Genomic DNA, 27,091 nt, shown 5'->3' on the forward strand with positions numbered 1-27,091 from the left:
ACTGGCAAGCACCAGTCACATTTTCTTTAGAAAATGTAAAAACCTAGTAATTCTGTAATTATTTGCTGTTTGCTAGCATTATCCATACATCTTTTTTAGTGTTGTGTGAAACATCTATGATTGACAGTTGAGGATTTGCAAACACATATACTGATTAAACAAACAATGTTTCTTGATTTAATACATTAATAGTGTTGAACAAAAGATACAGATGCAGCATAAATTATCTACTTTTTTTGAATGCACAAATTTGCTGTGACTGATTTTTAAATAGTTTCTCTCATGTGCCATGTAGGGTCACTCATTGAGATGAAAGAGAAAAGAAAGAGAGAGAATGTGTGTGTGCGTGTGTGTGTGTGTGTGTGTGTGTGTGTGTACTGTACCTACATGCTTTCTGCGGCCTTGACAACGTGGGGGATGAGGAGGCTTTTCTGGCAGTGGATCTCCACAGCTGCTGTTAAATCCAGATATCTCATGGGTAGAGACCACTGTCCACAGAGGCGATCGGTTTTTGTCTGAGCTCCAAACTTTTGATTAATCTCTTCATAATAATATTTGTTCCCAAAGGTTGACAGGAGTCATCTCATTTTAAAGGAAATAAGAATCATGCATATTTACCTTGATCGTGCCAACGATTAAAGGAATAGTTCACACAAAAACGAAAATTATATTATTATTAACTCATCGTTACGTTTTGTATGATTTTCCTTCTTCCTTGGAATAAAAAATGTGAAATTTTGAAGAATGAACTGGTTGCTCTTTTTCATTCAAACACAATGAATGGGGACTGTTGCTTTCAAGCTTCAAGAAGAACACAGAAGCACCATAAAAGTATCATAAAAATATTCCATAAGACTTGTGTGCTATATTTCAGGCCTTCTAAAGCCATATAATAGTTTTGTGCGAGAAATATACAGAATTTAAGACATTATTCACTGCAAATCTTGACATTCGCCCAAGCTCTGAAGGAACATGTGTTCATGTGAGAAGAAGCAAGGTGAACAAATCATTCTTTTCAATAAATCAGTTGATTCCAAAACCGGTTTGAATGATTCATTCAAGAATCGGACTGATCTGGTTCTTTAATTTAATTCAGTGACTCGACTTAATAGTCCACTGAAGGGAAACATTATCATTGAATAATTCATTTACAGTGAATTATGACAGAATTTTCGTTTTTGGGTGAACTATACTTACAAGCAGTGTTACTGCCCATTTCTAAAACCCACACAACATACAGTATGAGGTGTAGAAGATAGCAAAGTGTACAGATATGTTGTTTCTATATTGAGACATACTCAGTGTGCCTTTTTAAAATGAACATCCTGTGAAGATAGAATGCCCTACCACTTCGGTAAATATATTTATACCGCATGTTTCCAAGGCTGCCTATGGAATTGGCCTTGTGACTGTCAAAACATGTAATCTGCATTATTGTTTATGGACAAAGTAAATATGTCAAACGGGCACCAACGGGAAAAGAGCATGTTGTAGTTTTAGAAACCCTTCAAGGGCAAGAAATCATTCAAGAAAACCCTGACCCCTTTCCAGGACATCTCAGCCTGTCCAGAATACGTGTTGTGAGCTATTGTTGAGACCATTTTGGTGTTTTTACCCCTTCAGAGGACAAAGATTGACATTGATGCTGTATTTACGATTGAAGTTTTAACAACTGGTTGCAGGAAGTTTGAAGCAGCACTTCCGGTAGCAAGCTAAAACTCAAAAGCGTACACTTTGGAGTGACTTTGTAATAACTTTCCAACATGATCACACAGGTAATTGATATGTTGCATACGAATGTTTATGTCCCTTGAAATCGACCCCATTCTACCAATTTACTGATGAGCATTATACCCCATTTCCATCAATTCAAACATGTTTACCTTTTCCTCTGGTGCTTCTGATCATTTGTTCCTCTGAGAGACAGGTTCTGGTCCCATTGAAATTATGAAGTAATTGAGTTCACATAAACAATTGTGAGTGCAATTTGGAGGTTGCATTTTCACTCTAAATTTATATTTTTACTCCACTGACTGTTAGGTTAAGGGTTGGGGTGTAGGTAATGGGGTAGGGTTCATTAAATGTGCATTTCTGTTGACTATTACATTATTTACAACTTAAAATACAACTTGCTTTTGGCACCACACTGTGAAACTGAAGCTCACACTTGGCAATACACTCAACAACATTTCCAGCTTCGGCCACTGGGGGCAGTGGTTTGAACTTCGGTAAGCACAGACCAATTTTAGAGCAGAACGTTCGAGCTACTGTCGCTGAATTTGTCTAGGCCTATGTTACTTAACAGATTAGTAGTTCACACATTTCAAATATGAATATAGGCCTATGAAAATACATGAATCAAAGTTCAATAACGTTTTAATTGAACAATTATTAATTATTGCATTATATTACGGCAATTAAATATAAGGAGAGGCAACCCCTTCAATCGTGGTGGTATTCACAATATTTCATGTCCTTGAGTGCCTTATTGTTTTATAAAATGGTTACTTCATTATAGAAATATTAAACGAATCCATTTAGTGTCATTCTTCCGCTAGAAGGTATAGTCCCTGAAATGTAAACTAAGATTTGTTGACCTCTGTGGGTGCTACACAGGTAAACAGGTGTTTTGCGGCACAACTGTTACTATATATTATTATGCTGTGTATTTTATCACAGCTAGAAAACTGTACAGATGAATCAGCTTCCAGACATCTATGAGTTTTATAATAGGCTGTGTTATCCCATATTTTTGATTGTTAAAGTTATTAATGGAAGCTATAACATTCTGTCCATTTCCAGTGTTGGGTGAGTTACTTAAAAAGTAATCCACAACAAATTACTGATTACTTCTCTAAAATTGTAACAAGCTAGCAACAAACACATTAGCATATTACATATAGTATATATTTTTGTATTGTATAACACATATGGTGCTGCTGAGAGTTTACAGATCCCCATCCTCAGTCATTATACGTTATATATCATATATATATATGATTCCTAAGTATTTGCTTCATGAGAAAAGCAATACACACTGATTATTCAGAAGTAATGTACACAACCTCGACCTAACCATTAGCTCCACTCTTCTCCACAATAGTAACCTCCAAAAATATTTTACATGACAGAAACTCCTCTAAATCCCAACATAACAGAACATTAAACAAGTCCCCTACTTGCTTCATTTTGCATAGAAATACATTAACATAACACTTAATTCTACTATCCCAATGCAGTCCCATGCAAAGCATGCAGGGAACTGGAAATCCCTTGCCCAGTTTCAGCCATACATTGATGCAACAAATATTATTCACATAGTCCCAACACAAATGGATTAAATAAACATCGATGGATTGTACACAATGAAATCAAGTTGAGACCAAATACTTAAGAATTGTGTTGCGTTAGCTCATTTTAAATAAGTTAATTGAGCAATCAGTAAAAATCACGTTGAGTGAACACCATTCGGCAGATGCCTGAATCCATTTTAACATTTCATAGCAATGTGATCATATCACTTTTTGATGACTGTGTCGAATATCACTTGGACTTTACGCAATATAATTATGTTCTCATCTCAAACATAAATGTATTAAGTTGATTACACGTGTACTAGTTTAGTATTTTCAGTAGAGTTGCACTCCCTTTTTACAGTGCATTACTAATTATTTTACTTTTACAGTTACTTTCTAAAAATATCTTTTCCACTCAACAAATTCCAAATAATGTGTATAATTCCTCCTTTGTTGATCCACACCCTTCAGCTGTCACAGAAACGCAAACAGGCATACATATTGTGAGCATGTGAATTCTTTTTTTTTTTTAATGTATTATACATAAATAATATTATTTTAGAAAATGTGTAACTCAAGTAATGTATTTAAAAGTAATCACCTTAAATGAAAGTAAGTAACTGTAAATCTAATTGCAAGAATTTAAAGTGTTACACTACTTTTTTAATTCGAAAGTAATTAGATTACAGTAACTAATTACTTTGTAATCAGATTACACCCAACATTTCTGATACCACACCACTGAACAGACTAAAGGTTTATTTACTTTGTATTTCCCTTACTGTTCTCCAAATCAGCATTTCTTTACACGCAAACCCATGTGAAGTGGCTCCTCATCCTCATTATATTCTTTCACAATCAGACACTGGTGTTTTACTAGAAGACGGAGGAATGCTCACCAAGCAAAACTAGTCCTGCTGGAGTCAAAGCATCGTGGTGATGTCTTTGTGGCGTCTATATTTTGCGCATCATATCAGGAAAGAAGAACGCCAAACCCGTCCAGAGCGCACACATCAGGCAGTCACAGCACTCCGGCATAACAACACTAACCTTGGCAACAGTAACTGATACATTATCACGTCTCTCACTGCCACACAATCAAATGTATTTAATTACATGATTAGAGGTGATGACTTCAATATTACAGAAAACACAAATTAATCTATAGATTCACGTTCACGCTATAGGGCCTTGTGAGAAAAGTCTGCATAAGACATACTTCTTAATAATGTTGCCTACTGTATTCCTTTAGTCATATTTGTTAAACAGAAACTAGTGTAGACTTCATTGCATTCAGTAGCTTATTACGAATGTAAACGTCATGAAATCAGTTTGTGTGTCCATGAGATTTTTTTATTTATTTATTTAGCCTACCAAAATGATGCCATTTGAAAACTCGTGAAACGTGCAAAAAGGCATTGGACTCATTGTATTTACGGGATCTTCAGGGATAGTCTCCTTCGCAAAATCTAGGCATACACGTCGATACAACATAACTTCAAAATAACACTAATGTCAAGTTGTGATATACAGGAACACTGTGCACTGAAAACATATTAACCAAATGTGCTTCGTGTGGTAACTTGTTCATTAACTGATTTATTAAAGAATAAAATATTATTTAACTGCACCGAATTAACCTGAAGACATTAGGTTACACTAACAAAACTACTTTTATGGGTTCGATCAGGTAGAAATAGTGAATTACGGTAATAATTTCAGGTTACCACTTTTTTTTATATATAGTGCATAGCACAGACAGAAAACATTAGATTATCTCATTTTCTTTTTAAAGAGGACAGTCTTTCATGGAAATGCGTCCAATTATGAAAAGAATTATATAATGTGATAATAATAAGATAACTGTATTGTAATGCAACATTATAATGAGCATATAGAGATTATACCTATTATAAAACACGAATAACATTTTTTTTTTTTTTTTTTTAACCGATCCTGAAATGCTGCGCGAGCGCATCATCTTGTGCAGGTTGTCACATGAGCGCGCCATCCAATGAAGACCTCTCCAATCAGAGCTTCAGTGCAGAGGAAGACCTCAAACCTGTTAGAAGATTCTCTCCTGAAGTTACTAAAGGACTGAAACTGCCCGTTTGAGATTACTGGAGCTGAATGATATAGACGCTCATTTCATTCAATTGCTGGACGCACAGATTATGGGTAAGCACAGTACTTCGATTACATTTGAAAAGAATGAATTCAGAACCCCTTAAACATTTTAAGTTTCAGTTCTCCCCTGTGGAGCACAAATATTTTCTATGAAGAATAATAATTAAAAAAAAAAAAAATCTTTACCGTAAAAAACCTAGAAAGAATACACATAAGACGCAATTTATTTCACTATAGTAAATATGTAAAAAAAAAAAAAAAAAAAGGTTTTAGAATTGAAAAGTGCGAGTATTTGCGATTACAGACTTTTAAGCGTCCAGTCTCGAATGTAAAATAGCTTCAAACAGCACGATCCACCTCAAAATATATCAATGCATCATTAAAATGTATAAGTGCATACTGCCATTGAATGGTTTTCACGGTCAAAGGCTGAGTTTAACTAATTTAACTGCTGACTTCAATTGTGTGTTTTTAATTTTTTAATTTTTTTTATTTGTATTGATTAATGCGTTATGCAAGTAAACATAATATAACTTTAATTTTGAATTGCAGAAAGCGTGGTGTTATAATAGAAAATAAAAACATAAACTAACACTGTCATTCAAATTAGTTTATTTCAATATCTGTGAAACATTTCTAAATAGTCCTAATAATTCCAGTAATTCTAATAATATGTAAAAAAAAAAAAAAAAATTAAAATGCGCTTACATATTTTTTCAAGGGCTTTTCTGTAGTCATCCTGCAACGAAAATAAATGATAAATTCAATAAATTAAACTATTTTTAGGCTGTAGTGTGTTTAGATTTAGTTTATAACGTTCACGATTCACTGTAAATATTCAGTTATTCATCAGTACATTGTTCTAGATCATTTTAAAATAGGTTTACACTCAGCCTAAAATGCCTAGATTTAGATGATAACTCCATTAGTAAAGAGAGAATGTGCGCGCGCACGCGCGTGTGTGTCTCGTGGGGTGGGCGTGTGTGAGTGGGTGGACAGGTCCACATTTGGAGGCATGACAAGACCCAATATAATCAAATCTATCAGTTCCTCATCGTAGATAAAGGACAAGTAGGTGAACAGATGCATTGATCGGGCGCTCAAGATCTCTGTACCGTTATTTAATTTTAAGCATCCTTTTGAAGTTACACTTCGAAAAGCTGAGGTGTTTTTCATATGCATCTTTTTTTATTTTAGCCTCTGTGGTTAAGTTATTTTGTCGAATTGATACGATTTAACATTTTACAACTAGGCATATTTGGAGACATAAATGCACATGCACAAGTAACAGACAAAATTTTAGAGAACATTATCTCTATTACAGATTACCATGTGATTGGCTTTCTTTCTTTCTCTCAAATTATTTCACATTATTTTCTTTTTATTATTCAGTAATAGCTGAGTGTTAAGTGTATAACACAAAATATTTCAAGTGCTTCTGTTATTCGATGCTTCCAGTTGCAGACACATCAGTCAGGGTGATGGACTTCACACCAGATGAAGAGTTTGAGGAGCTTTGTCCTGTATGTGGAGATAAAGTGTCCGGATATCATTACGGGCTTCTTACCTGTGAAAGTTGTAAGGTACAATACAATTTCTATTTACATACAAATTTTCATAGAAATTTCCCAAGTGTCGCATTTTTAACCCATTATAAATATTTCAGTAACGCTTTATTATATTTTATTTTTAATTTTTCCGTAATGTCGTTTACAGTGTTGAAGAGTTCAGTAGTTTATGCACATTCAAATGTGAATATATACGCTATATCACATATATAAATCAGTTACATATGAACAAGTTTGACATTTTTAATTGTTTGAATGTACATTAACGAATGATCTCTTATGCATTATAGTGTAATAATATTTGTTAGGTGTTACCAATCATTTTGGGGTGTTTAGGTAAATATACTATTTTAGATTTCCACGTGTACTGCTAGGCTACATGTGTCTGCCAAAGCAAGTTATTCACACTGGGTTCATTGCAACAGAGTCTAATCTTATTTCTAAGATGTCCCATCATTTTAGAGCCACCATGAAAGTCTTGATTGTGTTCTGTATTGTTGTTTTACTATATTATTATGATACAGGGGTTTTTCAAAAGAACGGTTCAGAATAACAAGAGATACACATGCACACAGAACCAAGACTGTGGCATTGATAAAACCCAGAGAAAGAGATGTCCTTTCTGCCGCTTTCAGAAGTGCCTCAGTGTCGGCATGAGACTCGAGGGTAAGCATTGCTCATCAGAAAAAACTGTAAAAGGTTTTGTATTTTATGTTTGCTTTTTATGGCCTATTTCATGATCCTATTTAAAATTATTTTTGAGAATGTGACATCACATTTTATTACATTCACTCGTTGATTTGAAGGCCGAAAGAGGAAAGTTGTCAAAAAAATAAATAAATAAAAATGCGTACAATTATTAAATAGCGTGCGCTATCACTGTCTTCCATATTGGGAAATACGCAGGATACGTATCAGTTAGCATATGTCTCAGAAAACACGTTTTAATGTTTCATGACCCTACAGTCTTATTCAGTCGATATAGTAGATTCTTCCGGTCAGTCTGTCTTATTTTGCTCTCCATGCACGCAATTCCCAGGCCGCGTGCAGAGAAGCACCTGTTTCCGTGCGCGCCTGTGACACATTCCTCACGCGCTGATAAGGCTTGCGGATTCATGTAGGCTCTAGTTTGAGAGTTCACAAAAACCAGAGTGGAAAATGTCCAAATGAAGAGAAATATCCGTTTGCCTTTTTTCCCCTGACTTACTTAGCAAACCCTTGCCAAGCATTCCTTGCTTTATTTGGCTTTAAATGTAGAGCGCTCTTAAAATATCCTTACTTATTCTACATTGCTAACTGTGTTACATTTGTAAAAAGTAGCCTACATTGTTTTGTCTTATTGAGGATAAGATGTAGCCTAATATTCAGTATGTCTCTTTCTCCCCAGCTGTCCGCGCAGATCGAATGAGGGGGGGGAGAAATAAGTTTGGCCCCATGTACAAGCGTGATCGTGCCCTTAAACAACAGAAAAGAGCTTTAATCAGAGCCAGTGGCTTTAAAATAGAGCCCAACCCAACCCTGCTCTCTACTACCCACACCGAGTACCCTCTTCCTGGGTCACTCCCCTGTCTCCATCCCCCGTCACTCTCCTCTCCAGAGTATGACTGCCCTCCTCTCTGCCCTCCGGCCCTGGGTGTAGCCCTGCAGAGCTATGGGTCATTTCCAGCTCAGTACCAGTACACTGCTCCATCCTTGCCTAATAGATCCATTAAGGCAGAATACCCAGATGCATACTCCAGTTCCCCAGACTCTTCACTAGGGTATCCGTTCCCTGACGGCTGCTTGCCCGCCTCTCCACACAACAGCCCAGGTTTGCCCCCTCTGGTACTAGAGCTGGTCAGCTGCGATCCAGATGAGGAGCAGGTAGGGGTCTAATGATCTGGAGATATTAATGAATGAAGTATGTCTCTAAATATTCAAGATTGGGGGGAACAATTGTAGGAATCTGTCATTGTAAAATCCATATTGATTGACCATTAATGTTAAGTTAATGAATTCACTGTTAAATGTTTTTTTCAGGTAACCTAAAATGTGCCACATTTGGTTTTATTCGAAATTAACAGGTTTTATTCAAGTCACAACAATGTTGGTCATTTTTAACCTCCTGAGACCTGAGCGTGACTGCTGTGTGCATTTTCCATTTCCATTTTTGATTTGTAACTAGGAGCACCTAATAAACAAGCCAAAAAAAAAAAAAAAAATATGGAGCAAATAGTTTTCCTAAAAATGTACGTCCACATATGTGGACAGGGGGGCTAAGATGGGAAACTTTACATAATACCAAGCTATAGAAAGTCAGATTTATTTATCAAATTGTTAAATATGTTTCCAGGAGTGTTGGTTATTCATGTTTTTGAGAGATTACAGACATTGCATCAGAAATTAGCATAATTAATTCTGATTCAAAGTAATGGCCAGCATCATCCAATCACTGCCAACCATGTTAAAATAAAGTTATACATTATAAATTCTGAATCTATGTACTGATTATCATTGTCCCCTGTCTGCCAAACATGTTGAGTGGTCCAAACATCATCTGCAGCCTGAAACTGAACTTTTGTATATTTTAGGAGTGAATGCACTTGAGATATAGGAGGCTCCCTTGCTCCCTATTTAGTGAATAACTTAACCTGTCTTTCGGCACTGGTCTCCAAACAGGTTGAAAACACATTATTTTCGACCTAACTCCATATAAAACCTCTGAAAGCACGTTTTTTCAGCTTTTGGATTAACACATTTATTCTCAATGTGAAAATGCACAGTAAATATAGGAATGCATTTACTAATGTTAATGAATAGAACGTATTGTACAGTGAAAGCAAAATAAATATAACAAATGTATATTAAAATGAAGTGAAATGACCCACAGATGTTAATGTTGAAAGTTATTCAAACTTAAATAATGTTTTTTCAACTTTTGAGGGAAAAATATCCCAAAATCTACATATGTGGACATCATGTTTATCAGCACGCTGACGTGCGAGAAATTAATGATTTTTTTAAAGTGGCATATCAAATGAAACTAGAGATGCTACTCTTTATACCCAAACAGGTTTCAATTAAAAAACTTAAAGAGGTTTCTTACCAGATGCACTTTTGTTGGCTCTGCGCCCGTAGAAGCACTTCACGGAAATCGACACCATGCTGTTGTGTCACGTGACTCTGTGTACCAGAAGTTTAACCCTTAAATGACAGTCTAGAGTCTTGTGAAAAGTATTCAGTCAGTTTAAATTAGTTGAAATTATGCAACTATATAGCGAAGCCAAAATACAACGTCCACGCGTGTGGATGCGGGGTCGCACAAGGTTAAGGGTCAGATCGGGTAGGTAACAGCTCTTTAAAGTGTATAAGCTTCAAATGTAAACTAAAGAGAGGGTCATTCTGGGATTTCAATGGGTTTTAAGTTATTTAACACTAACTATTAAAGTAAATGTTAATGTGAAATTAACATTGTTTTGTGTTTCCAGGTAAGAGGGAAAATCTGCACTATCCTTCACCAGGAGCAAAGCGGCAGGAGTAAACTGGATAAACCACGGCCCTTCAGCCTGTTGTGTTTCATGGCAGATCAAACACTATTCTCAATTGTCGAGTGGGCAAGAAGTTGTGTCTTCTTCAAGGAACTAAAGGTACAGCTTTACAGAGATAAGACAAAACAACTGAATGGGTGTAGGTTTACTTAGCTGAACTTTGGGAACAAAACTGTCCCCAGAAATTTGATAAATCTGGACGTCCGGGAATGTTCTTAATTGGAAAAATGATTCATAAATAAATAATGGGTTTTTATTTAAAAAAAAAAAGTTTTCTATAAGGGTAGGGTTAGTCTGTAGTAATTATTTTGGTAACACTTTACAGTAAGGTTCCATTTGTTTACATTAGTTAACATGAACTAACAATGAACAATACTTTTACAGCATTTACTAATCTTGGTTAATGTTAGTTACAACATATACATTTTTTCAATCAAAAGTTGTACATGTTACCATTAGTTAATGACTAATGACTATGAACTAACAAGAACTAACAATGAACAATTGTATTTTTATTAACAAACTTTAACAAAGATTAATAAATGCTGTAAAAATATATTGTTCATTGTTTGTTCATGATACCTAATTCATTAACTAATGTTAACAAATGGAATGTTAACTAATGGAAGTTGCAAAGTGTTACCAATTATAATTAGCTTTATATAATAAAATAATAATAATAAATAATTATATAGGCATTATATATATATTAAGCAGTAGAAGTCTATGGTATGTTTTCATTTAAATAGCTCAGTAAATCTGATCATCAAAATATATGAAAAATGTTACATGATCCTGTAGGTTAAATGGCTAAGTGTCTTGTCTAATCAGTGTACAGCATAACTATTTTGGAGAAAGTCTGCTGTTTTGTCGCCTGATCGTACATCTTACTGAACGATAACGGTTAGGGGCACCAAGACATTAAAATATTGTGTGGTTGTTGAATGTTTTGTTTGGCAGCGTTTAAAATAAGATTACATTTGGGTGTGTTTATATTTTATTGGTAGTGTTGCTGATATCTGTGTCAAAGTCAAAATGTCTTCCTCAATCATTTAGCTTGACTGTTAAGATATATTTGGGAAACCTTATTGGTTGATTTAACTTTTTCAGCCTCTATTTGTTTTGTGTCTGGTTCTACAAGAAATACTTGTCTATTGGGCAATCTTGCAGTGCAAAATATGTGATAGAGATAAAAAGAGGCATCAGACGTAATTTGGAATCTATAACTTAGACACTCAGTTGCTATTGTTGCAGATTACAACATATTTAGATACAGAATTATTTTAAGATAAATAAGTTGACACAAGTAGAATCTGTCTCAAACTTCATTGTTAAAGGAATAGTTCATTCAAAAATGAAAATTCTGTCATCATTTACTCATCCTCAAGTTGTTCCAGACCCGTATGACTCTGTTTTTCTATAGAGCATAAATGGAGATTTTAAGCAGAATGTTTACCCCAGTCACCATTCAGTGTCATTGTATGGTAAAACGATGCAATAAAAGTGAATGGTGACTGAGGTTTAAATTCTGCCTAACATCACCTTTTGTGTTCCACATAGGAAAGAAAGTCATACAGGTTTGGAAAAACATGTGGGTGAGTAAATGATGACAGAGTTTTCCTTTTTGGGTGAACTTTAATAATCTGCCTCAACAGATATTGAATGGAATATTTTGTCTCACTTTAAATAATGGTATGCTAGAATGACAGCAAATAATTTCAAATGTCAAATTTGTTTTTGCATATACACACCTGCATGAGTGTTACATGTTTTCTGCACAATCCATTCCATTTTGTAGTCATGGCAACTAGTGTCAGGATCCACAAGTCGGGCGTAAAATGTTTCAGAGTTTGAATATGCATGCCAGGGACTGACTCCTGCAGACACAAAGCTTTCAGAAGCACTTAATTACATTCCATGCAGCAGATAGCTCTGGAATCCTAGCTCTCCCTCTTGTCTAAGTTCTTCTGCATTGTTTTCAGCCACTGAAAGGTATCATTCAATGCAGAAAATATCACTGAATCAGTGTCAGAAAATACATTTTTTTTATTTAGGGGCAATATTTGTCCCTTGGAATTGATCAACCTGACTTATTGAATCAAGTTACTATACCACAGTAAATATTTGCTAAATGACTTTTACATGGCTCATTGTATGTATCATGGCAATTTCCAGGTGAAATAAACACTACACTACAACAACAATGACTTTTATTCACTTTCACACAAATTACGAGTAAAAGGGCAGATTATCAGTTCATAAACACTTACTTTTCAGCCTGTTCCTCACACAATGCTATCTTATTACATTTAAACAGTTTAATTTAGTGCATGACTTATAAGGCGATACATTTGAATGTTTGCATTACATAACTAAATATATTTGCAAGCTTGTTCAAATGCGATCAAATTGCACGGTAGCCCAAGTAATGCAGAATAATGCACTTGCAACGCGAAGGAACAGGGAAGGAGTCCTGAAGAGCATGCAAGTCGTCACATGAGCCGAAAGTGTCGTAAAAGCAACACAAAATGATGTGGTTGCTTCTACAGTTGATTTTTCATCTCACATTTGCTTTTTATGACAATATTGGTTAGGTTTAAGGTTTAGGTTAGGGAGGTAGGTTTTGTTGATTTAAAACTTGATTGAGAATTTACCTTAAAATCTCATCTGTTTTTCATCTTACATTTGCTTCTTATGACACTTATCAGGTTTAGGTTTAAGGTTTAGGGTAGGTAGGTAGGTAGGTTTTGTTGATTTAAATCTCGATAGTGCATTATAATATTATAATATAGTTTAATTATAATTTAGGTGAGAGCAACAGGTCACTATAGTGTCTGCAGAGGCACTTAACCCATAGATTCAAGTGTGTCCCGCAAGACTACAAGGAACACCCACTTCCCGACACGCCCACAACACGTAACACCCCCTTTGAATCATAAAGCGATTCTACTGTCTACAAAAACTTTTTAAATCCTATGCAATCGCTGTTTGAATCATATTCTCTTAACTCTTAAAATTTGACAAAGAATAACTTTTATATGTCGTATATCATATTATTAAACAGAAGATATAAATGGTACACTGAACTTACTTATTTAATGTGAAATTGGAAGTGGAAGTGCTCTTTACTGTATTCCTGAAGGTGTTTGTACAGTTTCTGTTTCTATAATAAAAAATATATACTGTATATAAATGGTAAAATAATCATTTCTCTATTCTGTTTTCTCCAGTTAGCTCACAAGCTAATTGGTTAGCCTATTAGCTTAGCATACAGCTAGCTTCTTCTCCTCTTCTTAGTTATACAACAATATGTTTGTATTCAAAATAACTTTTAATTTGCGGCATATTTAATGATTTTACAAACTTTAAATTTTTTAATCTTTGTCGTTTATCGTTAGGTTTAGAGTTATGGATAGGTGAAGGTGACTCCAAATAAACACATCAAACATAGTGTATGAATGTGGCATCCAACTGTTCCAAGACTTCAGGATTTTGCTGGTTATTTGGAGGGGCGTAACTTGTAGTGGGCATGCCTTGTTGTAGTCTTGCAGGATGCAGACAGACCCCTCTCGATTGGTCCATGCTATCTGCACGTCATTTAGAATGTTCATTTTGGCCGTTAGGGCATATCATTTCAACTTGGAAAGTCTGAAAAACTCCAAAAATCAAAGTTATTTGGAGGGGCGTAACTTGTAGTGGGCGTGCCTTGTTGTAGTCTTGCAGGATGCAGACAGACCCTTCTCGATAGATTAGACTTGATGACTAGATTAGAATATTCTGAACTATATAGCATGCTAGATAACTGATAAAGAAACTGATTTTTAAAAGTTAACCACAGAGGTATTTCGCCACATTTTAAATATCTGGGGCATTTGTACCACTTTCTGTGGCATGCTTGCCTCAAGTCCTGGTTAATTTCTGACACTGGTGTACAATCTGGCTGTTTGTATTGGTGATAAGGTGTCAACAGTGATTGTACAATGATAATCTAAAGTGTGACTTTGTATCCACAAACTCTGTATCTAAACAAGTGAGGTCAAGCCGTCATGTTACTGGGGCTTGAGGCAGTGGATTAGACTGGGCATAGGGGGCAGATATATGGTTTGAGGAATTGTGTCTGTGCTGGGGTTGATATATGTATCACTACAGTTCTATTAGAGCTTTACTGTGCATCGGAATACTGACACAACATGGCCTTCACAACACAGTAGATGACCATCAAAAGGAAAGAGGATTAGAGGGGGAGGAAGGTGTGGTTAGACTAGAGAGATGGAGAGACTGATGAAGGACAAACAGAGAGAGGTGAAAAGGTGCGAGAGGTCATCTGGTGTCTGCCGCTCATAAATATAGCACATTCAATTTGAGCACAGCGGCTGCTCTTCACAAGGTCTCTCATCCACTGTTTTTTATGATCTTGATCCGTTTAGCTGTGTGCTAGGTATGTATTTCTTCAGAGGTTTGAATTTTAGGGTCAAAGGTCACACAGTCTGGCTTGTTGTGTATTTGAAGTGTGCCATTTTGGACAATTTGAGTAGAACAAACAGGATCAGACATATTTGTTTTTTGTATAGGAGAGAATTGAGGGGGGATTAGAATGGCACAAGCCAGATTCAAACTCACTTCACCCACATAAGCGCAACACTTAAATATGTCAAAGCCTGTAGTGGAGCATCAATGGGTGCAATGAGTGTTGCTCACCCACAGTCAACTAAGCTGACAAGGCTTTGGAATATACAGTGATTTTATTTAGTTACTATTACGGAAATGTTGCTGTTTGAATAAATATTGAATTTCTTGCAAGCTACGGCTATGTGCAGGATTTTTGTGATGGTGTTTATTTATGTTCATCATTATTTAGGAAAAATAGCTTTAGCTAAATGAACAAGTCACAAATAATTCTGTGCCATTTTTTCATTGATTTCCTTTTTTATATTGGCTTTGTCCACTTTTTCTTACCCAGGCTTTCTCACTTGCACCCACAGTATACCAAAAAGACAAGCTCTGTCCCTGGTCAGAGCACATGAACTAACCTCAACGGATCTGACCTCACACATTCATTTCATCAGACCATTTACTTTGTTTGTGTGTGTGTGTGTGTGTGTATATATATATATATATATATATATATATATATATATATATATATATATATATATATATATATATATATATATATATATATATATATATATATATATATATATATATATATATATATATATATATATATATATATATATATATATATATATATATATATATATATATATATATATATATATATATATATATATATATATATATATATGTATATATATATATATATATATATATATATATATATATATATATATATATATATATATATATATATATATATATATATATATATATATATATATATACAGGTGCATCTCAATAAATTAGAATGTCGTGGAAAAGTTTATTTATTTCAGTAATTCAACTCAAATTGTGAAATTTGTGTATTAAATAAATTCAAATCCTGCTGGAAAATGAAATCAGCATCTTTAAAAAGCTGGTCAGCAGAAGGAAGCATGAAGTGCTTCAAAATTTCTTGGTAAACGGGTGCAGTGACATTGGTTTTCAGAAAACACAATGGACCAACACCAGCAGATGACATTGCACCCCAAATCATCACAGACTGTGGAAACTTAACACTGGAATTCAAGCAACTTGGGCTATGAGCTCCTCCACCCTTCCTCCAGACTCTAGGACCTTGGTTTCCAAATGAAATACAAAACTTGCTCTCATCTGAAAAGAGGACTTTGGAACACTGGGCAACAGTCCAGTTCTTCTTCTCCTTAGCCCAGGTAAGACGCCTCTGACGTTGTCTGTGGTTCAGGAGTGGCTTAACAAGAGGAATACGACAACTGTAGCCAAATTCCTTGACATGTCTGTGTGTGGTGGCTCTTGATGCCTTGACCCCAGCCTCAGTCCATTCCTTGTGAAGTTCACCCAAATTCTTGAATCAATTTTGCTTGACAGTCCTCATAAGGCTGCGGTTCTCTCGGTTGGTTGTGCATCTTTTTCTTCCACACTTTTTCCTTCCTCTCAACTTTCTGTTAACATGCTTGGATACAGCACTCTGTGAACAGCCAGCTTCTTTGGCAATGAATGTTTGTGGCTTACCCTCCTTGTGAAGGGTGTCAATGATTGTCTTCTGGACAACTGTCAGATCAGCAGTCTTCCCCATGATTGTGTAGCCTAGTGAACCAAACTGAGAGACCATTTTGAAGGCTCAGGAAACCTTTGCAGGTGTTTTGAGTTGATTAGCTGATTGGCATGTCACCATATTCTAATTTTTTGAGATAGTGAATTGGTGGGTTTTTGTTAAATGTGAGCCAAAATCATCACAATTAAAAGAACCAAAGACTTAAACTACTTCAGTCTGTGTGCATTGAATTTATTTAATACACGAGTTTCACAATTTGAGTTGAATTACTGAAATAAATGAACTTTTCCACGACATTCTAATTTATTGAGATGCACCTGTATATATATATATATATGTATATATGTGTGTGTGTGTGTGTGTGTGTGTGTGTGTGTGTGTGTGTGTGTGTGTGTGTAAATTCAAATAGAAAGGCTGGAATTTTTAAGTTCTATTGAAAATGGTCTAATCATGTGTCAGTACTTAATACATTTACAAGTAAAATGTAATGACAATGTAATTACCATATAATAAGACTGTATTTTTCATGGTTTAGGTGGGAGATCAGATGCAGCTGCTGCATAACTGCTGGAGTGAACTTCTGCTTCTTGATCATATCTGCAGACAGGTGCATCATGGGAGAGAAAACAGTCTGCTGCTCATCACAGGACAGGAGGTGAGTTTTTCCAACTGTGAATACATTGCATTTAGCCGGATCTCATGAATATTACTTGACAGTGACTAAATTAAATAAAAGTCATATATGTGACATATACAGTACTGTGCAAAAGCCTTAGGCACATAAGATTTTTCAGAAAAGCATTTGTCTTAAAATGGTTATTTATAATTTCAGCTTTAGTGTGTCAATAGGAAATATAAATTTTAGACTCCCAAACATTAATTTAGCAAATAGAATAGAATAGAAGAACAGGGAGCCCTGCAACAGATGGCATGAACCCAACAGAGCCTCCCACTGAATATTGAGTCAGTCTGGGATTACATGAAGAGACAGAAGCAATTGAGACAGACGAAATAAGAACTGTAGAGAATTCTCCATGAAGCTTTGAACATCCTCTCTGCCAACAACCAAGAAAAACTGTGTCCAGGTGTACCTAGGAGAATTGGTGCTGTTTTGAAGGCAAAGGTGGTCACGGCAAATATTGATTTAGCTTTTTTTATATTTACTCGACTTTGTATGATGTTAACTGATAAATGAAAACAATTTATGGCATTATTTTTGAAGACATCCTCACTATGCAACATTTTTCCCAAGTGCCTAAAACCTTTGCACAGTATAGTATGTAGTTATTCTTCAAACATTGCTCAGGGTTTTTTTAAATCCCAAAACTGAGACCAAAATTTCTAACAGTAACTCCTCATAGAGCTTTCAAGCTACATCCAGTAAATTTGGCACAGACCTTCAGGCTGTTCTGGAATAGTGTGGCTATATCTTTTTCTAACTTATCGGGTTCGGTTTTCACACAGTGGACAATCAAACATCAGAAAAATCCCTTAAAGGGTGGTCACACTTGGCTTTGAGCGTGCACATTTTTTTTGGACATCGCAACGGTGTAGGTAAATAATACACCACACATATCAAATAATATAATATTTAAAATGTTAAAATATATTGTCTACTCACTTTTCTGGAACTAAAAAACATGCAGCTTTGAAATATTTATTCTTTGTATCGAGCCAAGTGGTCAGCGTGTGACGTTCAGATCTTCTGTTGGTCACGCGTTCTCTCGTCATACTGATTCGCAGCTCAGAGTAAGCCAAACTTGAACTCTTATACACAGCAGAGCAGAGGTGGGTAGTAACACGCTACATTTACTCCGTTACATTTACTGTGCTTGAGTAACTTTTTTGAAAAATTTTTACTTTTAGAGTAGGTTTAAAAGTGGGTACTTTTTACTCTCACTCAAGTAAATTTCTAATGAAAATTTTTTACTTTTACTTCATTACAGTGGGCGGCGTTCCTGTCGTTACATTACTGGGTTTAAGTTTAGTTAATGTGTAATTTATTGAGAGATTATTGAATGGGACTTTTACGACAGCGGAAGTTCACAGCTGCGTGCACTGTCACTCAAGCCAAGACCATCACTGCTGCAGCATCATGCTCTTCTAACTAAGTGAAACACTTTCTTCACTCCACACAGTAAAAAAAAAGAATAGTTTCGTCAAGCAATCCCTTCATTTAACACCAAGACAAGCAGATATATCATGATTAAAATTGAAGCTCCAACTTAAGGCAGCACGCTGAGGTGAGTTGTAGATCTAATGATAACGCGGGCTTTTCTGTGTAATGTGATGGTCATTTTCAGGGTGATTCTGTAAATATGGGCTCTTATAACATCAATTTTTAAGTTTACATTTTTAAATCAGTGCAGCAATATATCAGTGCGCTTTGTCCTGCATGTCATGAGCAGTATTTACGCATTTAACCCGCGCTCTCGCACTGGAAACTATCGCAGCTATTTCGGGCTGATTAACTGTATAAATCCATGTAAAATCCATGTTAAGTGTAAATGCCTTTTGCTCTATGGAAAGTGTGATTGACAACTGGAGCATAAACAGACAGCATTTCTGCGCGTGCATAGCGAGGGGCGTGAGGCGCGCACGTGAGAGATATGCGGGCACAAGGCGATCATATGGCGAATAATATATATGTTAATATAAAGAGTAAACGCATTTTATCTGATGCAGATTATTATATTTATTTGTTATACTTTAGTATCTCCAATACAAGCTGGATATCGTTTCTGGGTGCATAGCGCCCTCATCCGACCAAATTATCATAACCTACGTGTTATAACAGAATAAGTAAATCATCCACAGAATAATCATTTCCACTGTGTGCAGTCTCCTGAGTTAAAATAATATCACCTCAGTGAATTATTTAGTAAATAAAGAATTCTTCAGCTTAATGGCAAAATTCTGTATAAATATAAATAAAGAGTTCATTTTAAAATGTATCTGTATGTTTTGCCTCTATATGTTAATATGTTTTTTTTTTTTATCAAGTAATGATTTGTCAAAAAGTAATTTAATACATTCAGCATGAAATAAAACATTGCAGGTGTGAAGGAAGCAGTAAACTCCCAGCTCGTACGTCTTCCCCATGGTGGATTATGAGCAATTAACCATCGTCAAGTGTACATCAAATGTACACTCAAAATTAGAGTGCATTGTGGGTAAGAATGAGTGAACAAAAGTAGGGCTCACTCAGAATTCAGACACTCCTACAAAATGTCGGACACCCGAAATAGTGCACTATATAGTGGATAGGGGGTGGTTTCAAACACAGCGAGTGTTCTGTGACAGGGGTTGGTGCCCTACACAGGCTGTGTGCTCTGCGTTTAGAGAGCGGCGGTACTGCTGTACAGAACTAATTATCGAAATTCTTTTGACGCTGAAAACTGTAACTAGGCTGAAATAAGAATCCACTCAGAACTTTAAAAGCTATGAAATAGCGAAAGTAGGCATTAATAAAACATGACCTTTCTTTGGTTTATATTTCAGCATTATATATAATGTCCCTGTGGGAAATGTTCACATTTTCACCGTAATAATTACTAGAAACGTTTCCAAACCTCTCTTCATATTGACAAATTCATCCAGATCTTACAAGAGCCCTTAAAGGGATAGTTCACCCAAAAATGAAAATTCTCTCATCATTTACTCACCCTCATGCCACCACAGATGTGTGTGACTTTCTTCTGCTGAACACAAAGGAAGATTTTTAGAAGAATTTCTCAGCTGTTTTGGCCCATAAAATGCAAGTGAATGGGTGCCAACATTTTAAGCTAAAAAAAAAAATCACATAAGTCAGCATAAAAGTAATACATAAGACTAGTGGTTAAACTGATATCTTCAGAAATGATAGGATAGGTGTGGATGAGAAACAGATCACTTTCACATTCTTCTTATGTTTTTGTTGATTCACATTCTGCACATCGCCCCCTGCTGTGCTGGGAGAAGAATGTCTAGCAAAAAAAACATAAAAAAATATTGATCTGTTCCTCACCCACACCTATCATGTCACTTCTGAAGATATGGATTTAACTACTGGAGTCTTATGGATTACTTTAATGCTGCCTTTATGTGTTTTTGGAACATAAAAATTTTGGCACCCATTCACATGCATTGTACTGACCTACAAAATATTCTTCTAAAATTTTTAAATTGTGTTCTGCAGAAGGAAGTCATACACATCTGGGATGGCATGAGGGTGAGTAAATGATGAGAGAATTTAAATTTTTGGGTGAACTATCCCTTTAAAGTGATGGCTCAGCCATAATTTTATATTCTATAGTCCAAATTATGGACATCAAGGGAATCTAGAAATCCCGACCGGATGCTTTTTTATTTTTCAAAAAAGATGACATGTGAAAAGAGGACATATGGTCATTATAGGTTCCATTTAAAAATCTTCAGATTTGAGGGACGTACATTTCCAATATTGCTGCAATAACAAGTGCCGCTTTATCATGAAGACACTGTTACAGAAAAAACACTGTTACATACACTCACAGGGTGACATGAGATGTGAACCTCGTAAAGATGATTAAAAAAAAAAGCTTGGTTTAAATGTTTTTCATCTTTATCTGCCAAAATGACGGACAGCATTTGGAATTTTCTGTCAATGTTTAGAATTAGGCTAATGCAACCTATGCTTATTACATCTGGTTCGACTCAAAATGTTTCGGGCATTGGCTGGTTTTGTGGGGGTTTATCATTGTAATATTCATTTTCCAGCACCCTTATGAAAATAAAGAGTACATGGCAAATTTGCCGCTAATCATTTTCACAAGCAAATGAGATTTGCGGCAAACTTGTGGCAAATTGTCCATTGTTGCCAAAGGTTTGCGGGAGGTTTACCACTACCGGCAAACAGTGTTGAGGGTAACCTGATAAAAGTAACACACCTTATGTAATCAGACCACTTTTCCGAGTAGTGTGTAAAGTAACACAATATTTTTTATTTTAGACCATAATATCGGAGTTACTTTTTAAATAAAGTAACGCATTGTTTTTGTACTTCTCTACTGTTCCTGTTTTGTGAGTAATCAGGAGTAAAAGTGTGCAAACTTCAGGGAGGAGATGTAGAGCATGATGGGCATTGTAGTTTTATAGAGTGTGAGGCCAGAGACTATTTAGCAGAGATGAGTCACTTCTATTTAAATGAATGGGAGAAATTAGAACACCCAACATTCAATGGATGTAGAAAGGAAGTCCCGCCTTGCAGGTAAAAGAACCAGTCACCTTTTAGATACAGACATCGCCTGTCAATCAACTCGCTAACGCGCATGCGCATTTCATGTTTTAGCGTAATATGAGGTCAACATTCGTTTGAGTGAAACACGATTGATTCATGTGTTAATACACACTGCATTACAAAATCAGTAAACACGTTTTAGGCAGAGGGATTATAAGACTAGTCTTCCACTGGCCACGACATGATACACAGGGTGAAATACTCACTCAATTCACTGACTTATGCAGCCGAACTGCTCCGTGTTACAGCTCCCCATAACTAGGAGAATGGGATGAGAAAAGCTGACTCTGGATCAGTGGCTCCGAGCAACGTTCTATATCGATTGTAGACAGTCTGTCTAACTATCTACTGTATCTAGCTGGCTGTATTTTTACTCTAATGTCTGTATTTATCTAACTTCAAACTTTTGAAACTAGTTTAAACTCCCAGACAAGGCTTTGTCAAGTCAACATCAAAGTTTGTCTTGACAAACTTTACTTATCTAGTTGCAAAATGATATTACGTGGTTCCTTACACCTATCATGGCAGTTGCAAGGTGAAATGTCCACTGTGTGGCACTAAAAATTAGTTAAAGTTTCCCCCAAATAGATTAGGTTTTTAAGATTAATGCACTATAGAGTTTTAAATCAACAAAACCTACACCCCTACCCTAACTCTAAACGATAGTGTCATAAAAAGCAAATGCGAGATGAAAAAGCAACATCATGGTGCTTCTAAAACTGGGCTTCCATCCATGTATTTTCATGCGTATTTTGGAAAATTGCATAAAAACTGCTGGACGGAAACCCCAAGAATCTCCAACATCTGCATAAAAAATGTACATGCTCGCTTGAGGCGGAATGCGCGTAAACTATGATGGAAACACCTTTACCGAATAAGCTCCTATTGCATTTACTAGGAATATAAAATGAGCATAAAAAAGTCATGTGACTAAATAATTCATTCCTAACTGGACTAACCAGAGGATCAATCATCACATCTGAAATGTTGCTCTGGTCATCCTGAAATAACGTTGTCCTGAAAATCCAAAGCCTGCAATGAGTTTGCAGAGCAAATAACTTGAATACAAACTTGAACTGTGCCGAAGGTTTATTGACACTTTTGAAAAATATATTATAGATTATAGACGGAAAAGACATAAGGAAGAAGGAACGCACACAAATAGTGGTTCCAGAACTGTGTAACGTGCTGTCGCTCCCAGACATTAGACAAAGTTCCTTACAGTGTTTTGTCTGCATGCTCTTAACTGCGAGTATTTTATTAATAAAAGAGTCACAGTGGCTACAATTTATCTGTGAGTGACGATTTAGTTTTTTTGAACACATGGGATGAAAATGCAGCTTTATTTGCACATTGTTTTTGAGATATGATGGTTTTTCCACATATATTAAATTCGCAACTTGGATGAAAACATAGCTGATACTTTCAACTCATGTGTCGTACTCTTCAGGACTTCAGTACCCTGGCCTTTTGCATCACAAGTGCAATGCTCTTTAAGTTGAGCTACAGCACAATTTGACTGTGAAAAGTAAGTGTTTATGAACTGATAATCTGCTGTTTTACTAGTGATTTATGTGAAAGTGAATATATGTTGTTGTTGTTCTAATGCTTCTAGTGTTCATTTCACCAGAAAACTGCCACAGTGTACAACTGGGCATGTAAAATGCATTTTGCAAAAATTTAGGTATAGCAATGTGATTCTATGAGAAATGCAATGCATGTAAATGTATCTATGCCATGCATGTTTTAATACATTGTAGCTACAGCCCATGACCCCAATGAAGGTGTTGTTGTGTTTTGCAGATTGAGCTGTCATCAGTGTTGTCTGAAGCGGGGCTGACTCTGAATAGTCTAGTGCAGAGAGGACAGGAGCTGGCCAGGAGACTGCAGCTCATCCAGGTGGACAGGAGGGAGATGGCCTGTCTGAAGTTCCTCATTCTCTTCAACCCCAGTGAGTATAGCTCTCTACAATGCACTGAAATGATTAGGAGCCAAGCACCGAAGGTCTGTGGCAGCCCTATGAACCATACTTAGGAAAATGATACAGTTTGGCACACTGACATGGATGGGTATGAATAGCACCCAGACCAAGTTTTGCATCTTGAGGAGAAACTCTATAGCACCATCACCAGTTCAACAAATAAAACAATAATTTTGTCTCTTCCTTGTTACAGAGGATAAAATTTCCGTCTTTCTTTTCAGTCGAGGTGTATGTGTGTGTGTATTTAAAACCATTTGCTCAGTCGTGTACACTAGCTATAGATCTACTAGCATAGATCTAAAAAACTACTGTTGTAGCTTTGGCCTCATAATCATCATATTTCTTTACATGCTTCTTCTTCCAGCATAAGGGATTGTGTGCAATATTAGCTCAAAAATATACATAGATGCATACTTTGAAAATCGCCTAAATCAACTATTTTCAATGTACTTTGTTCATTTTAAGCCTAATCTTACATACTATATAGAAATAGTATGCAGAATAGAATGTGAATTAGGATACAGCATTTGACAGTGCTTAAACTGAATCAATGGACTGAGACTGAAGTGACAGAACATTACAGCACAGTTTCACTGAAAAAAAAGAAGAAATTTAAAAGGAATATAAAAAGTGTGGCATATGTAAATTATTATATATTTTTTTCATAATAAATAATATATAATTTCGATGTATCATAGATGTTAATTTTGTAGTACACAACACAGTAAACATTTGATAAATATCATGAGCACTATGACTACATGCATAAACGTTGTATTTTGGCTTCGCTATATGCAACGCATAATTCAAATTCATTTAAACTGACTGATCACAGTTCAGGAGACTCTAGGCTATCATTAAAGGGTTAAACTTTCGACGCACAAAGTCATGTGACAAAACAACATGCTGCCGATCACAGCAGAGTTTGTCTTTGGGAGAAAAGCCAACAAAACTGCATCTGGTAAGAAACCTATTTACGTTTTTACATTAAAACTCTCTAGGTTCATCTGGTATCCCATTTTTAAAATTTGAGCGATGAATTGCGAAACGCCACACTGCTAAACACAATGTACACTAATGTCTACTTTAGGGCATTTTTTCTTTAGAAATCCTGCATATTGACTGTGTATTATCACACTGAGAATCAATGGGACAGTGCAGACATTGCCCAGGGAGCAAGGGAGTAAACCTTTAGCATCCTATATGCATTCACCACAAACATCTATTCAAAAGTTCAGTTTCAGGCTGCAGATGATGTTTGGAACACTCAATATGTTTGGTAGACATGAGACAATGGTCATCAGTACATAGATTCAGAATTTATAATGTATAATTTTATTTTAATATGGTTGGCAGTGATTGGATGATGTCGGCCATTACTTTGAATCAGAATTAATTATGCTAATTTCTGATGTAATGTCTGTAATGTCTCACAAACATGAATAATCAACGCTCCTGGAAACATAAACAATTTGAAAAAAAAACAAAAAAAACTTTATAGCTTGGTATTATTTAACATTTCACAACTTAGTCCCGCTGTCCACATATGTTGCCATACATTTTTAGGAAAATATTTATTTTTTATGTTTATTAGGTGCTATTAGTTACAAATCAAAAATGGAAAAGGAAAATGCACACAGCATCATGATCAGGTCTCAGGAGATGAATGTATTCAATTATTAAATACATCACCATCCGGAATACAGTGCATATCAGTTCTTGTTGAAACTATAACTTGTTGTACCTAGCAGCAAACCTTTTCTTAGAAATTTCCAATTACACTTTCATTAGCCACAATAATCAAAACATTTCAAACTGCATTTGAAAACGAAATAATTTGTCGTCTCCTCTCTCTGTCACATTTTTTTCATTCTTCAGATAATTGAAAGCAGGTTTATTGAGTAATTTGTGTCCTTCAAATGCATTGAAAAGTTTATTCAACATTTTAATTACTGTGTGAATGGCTCTTCTGATGAGCTCTGCTAATGCTTTAAAGTGGTCCATTAATGGGTCACGCTATTGTCACCCTAACACACACACACACACACACACACACACACACACACACACACCCAGAGAGACAGGCCGGAGCCTAACACACACACATAAAAATGCACATGCTGGAAACAGCTCATAAATACACCAAAATAAACAAGATATTATCACATAATCGTTTCTCTCCTCTTTAGATGTGAAGCTCTTGGAGAACCAGCAGTTTGTGGAGAACATTCAGGAGCAGGTGAACAGCGCTCTGCTTGAGTACACACTCTACTCGTACCCACAGTGTTTGGACAGGTTCAGCCAGCTCATACTGCGGCTACCTGAGGTCCGCTCGCTCAGTGCGCAAGCTGAGGATTACCTGTGCTACAAACACCTCTGCGGAGAGGTGCCATGCAACAATCTTCTCATAGAGATGCTTCACGCCAAGAGATCTACTGCAGTGTGAAAGTGGCATTTGTGTGTGTGTGTGTGTGTGTGTGTGTGTGTGTGTGTGTGTGTGTGTCGTATTGAGAGTTTAAGCCATATGTGCACACTGTGAACACTTTTCCAAATGCAATTATTTCATACCTTCCCTGAATGTATAGAATTTTTCATTGTTATCCTCTTTTATCAGCATTTAAACAAAGCATGACAATCATAGGTTGGTATAGAGATGTTTTATATATATATATATATATATATATATATATATATATATATATATATATATAGACAATTTTTCACTCCTTTCTTCCATTTTCCTTTTTTATCATGTCTTTCATTCTCCGGGCCATGAAGGTAATGATAATTGCTGAGTGTAATCTTATATAGTCTTAAGAGGAATTTTTATGTATCTTTGTTATTTACCTTAATTCTCTTGTGCTTTTGTACTGATAATGGTCATATGACTGTTGTGTACTTTTTTATTGTTTGTCAAATCCATTAATTTAGTAGCTGTTTAAAAAAGGCCTGTCCAAAACGTAAATGTATTTATTGAAACAATTATAATCAACGTGTAATATCAATGAAAAACTGAGATATTTAAAGCACATTTTTACATAGATTACACATTTATTGTTTTTCCATTTAACTGAAGAGAAAAAATTGGTCGCAATAATCAAAATAAAATACATGCTGCAGTTCATGAAAAATGACTTGATGA

The 27,091-nt window shown here is 35.7% G+C and overlaps 1 protein-coding gene across 2 annotated transcripts; it reads left to right on the plus strand.

Annotated features, from left to right (window-relative positions):
- The first annotated feature begins 5,305 nt into the window (after positions 1 to 5,305).
- On the plus strand, positions 5,306 to 26,600 carry nr5a1a (nuclear receptor subfamily 5, group A, member 1a). Of its 2 annotated transcripts, none has more exons than XM_051654230.1 (8): positions 5,306 to 5,474; positions 6,882 to 7,006; positions 7,516 to 7,657; positions 8,379 to 8,854; positions 10,459 to 10,617; positions 17,247 to 17,366; positions 23,772 to 23,919; positions 26,139 to 26,600. In XM_051654230.1, exons 1-8 carry the CDS (start codon positions 5,471 to 5,473, stop codon positions 26,393 to 26,395), a joined length of 1,431 nt encoding a protein of 476 aa, XP_051510190.1. In that variant the 5' UTR covers positions 5,306 to 5,470; the 3' UTR covers positions 26,396 to 26,600. The 2 variants fall into 2 exon arrangements, with proteins under 2 accessions (XP_051510190.1, XP_051510191.1); XM_051654231.1 differs by lacking the exon at positions 5,306 to 5,474 and adding an exon at positions 6,484 to 6,588.
- The last annotated feature ends 491 nt before the right edge of the window (positions 26,601 to 27,091 follow it).

This window comes from Myxocyprinus asiaticus, chromosome 24 (genome assembly GCF_019703515.2).
Source record: "Myxocyprinus asiaticus isolate MX2 ecotype Aquarium Trade chromosome 24, UBuf_Myxa_2, whole genome shotgun sequence".
NCBI lineage: Eukaryota > Metazoa > Chordata > Actinopteri > Cypriniformes > Catostomidae > Myxocyprinus > Myxocyprinus asiaticus.

Bases quoted from the DNA above. Each gene is read 5' to 3' on its own strand.
- nr5a1a (XM_051654230.1), top strand. The intron at 8,855-10,458 runs GTAGGGGTCTAA...TTGTGTTTCCAG, and splicing joins GCGATCCAGATGAGGAGCAG to GTAAGAGGGAAAATCTGCAC. The intron at 23,920-26,138 runs GTGAGTATAGCT...TCTCCTCTTTAG, and splicing joins CCTCATTCTCTTCAACCCCA to ATGTGAAGCTCTTGGAGAAC.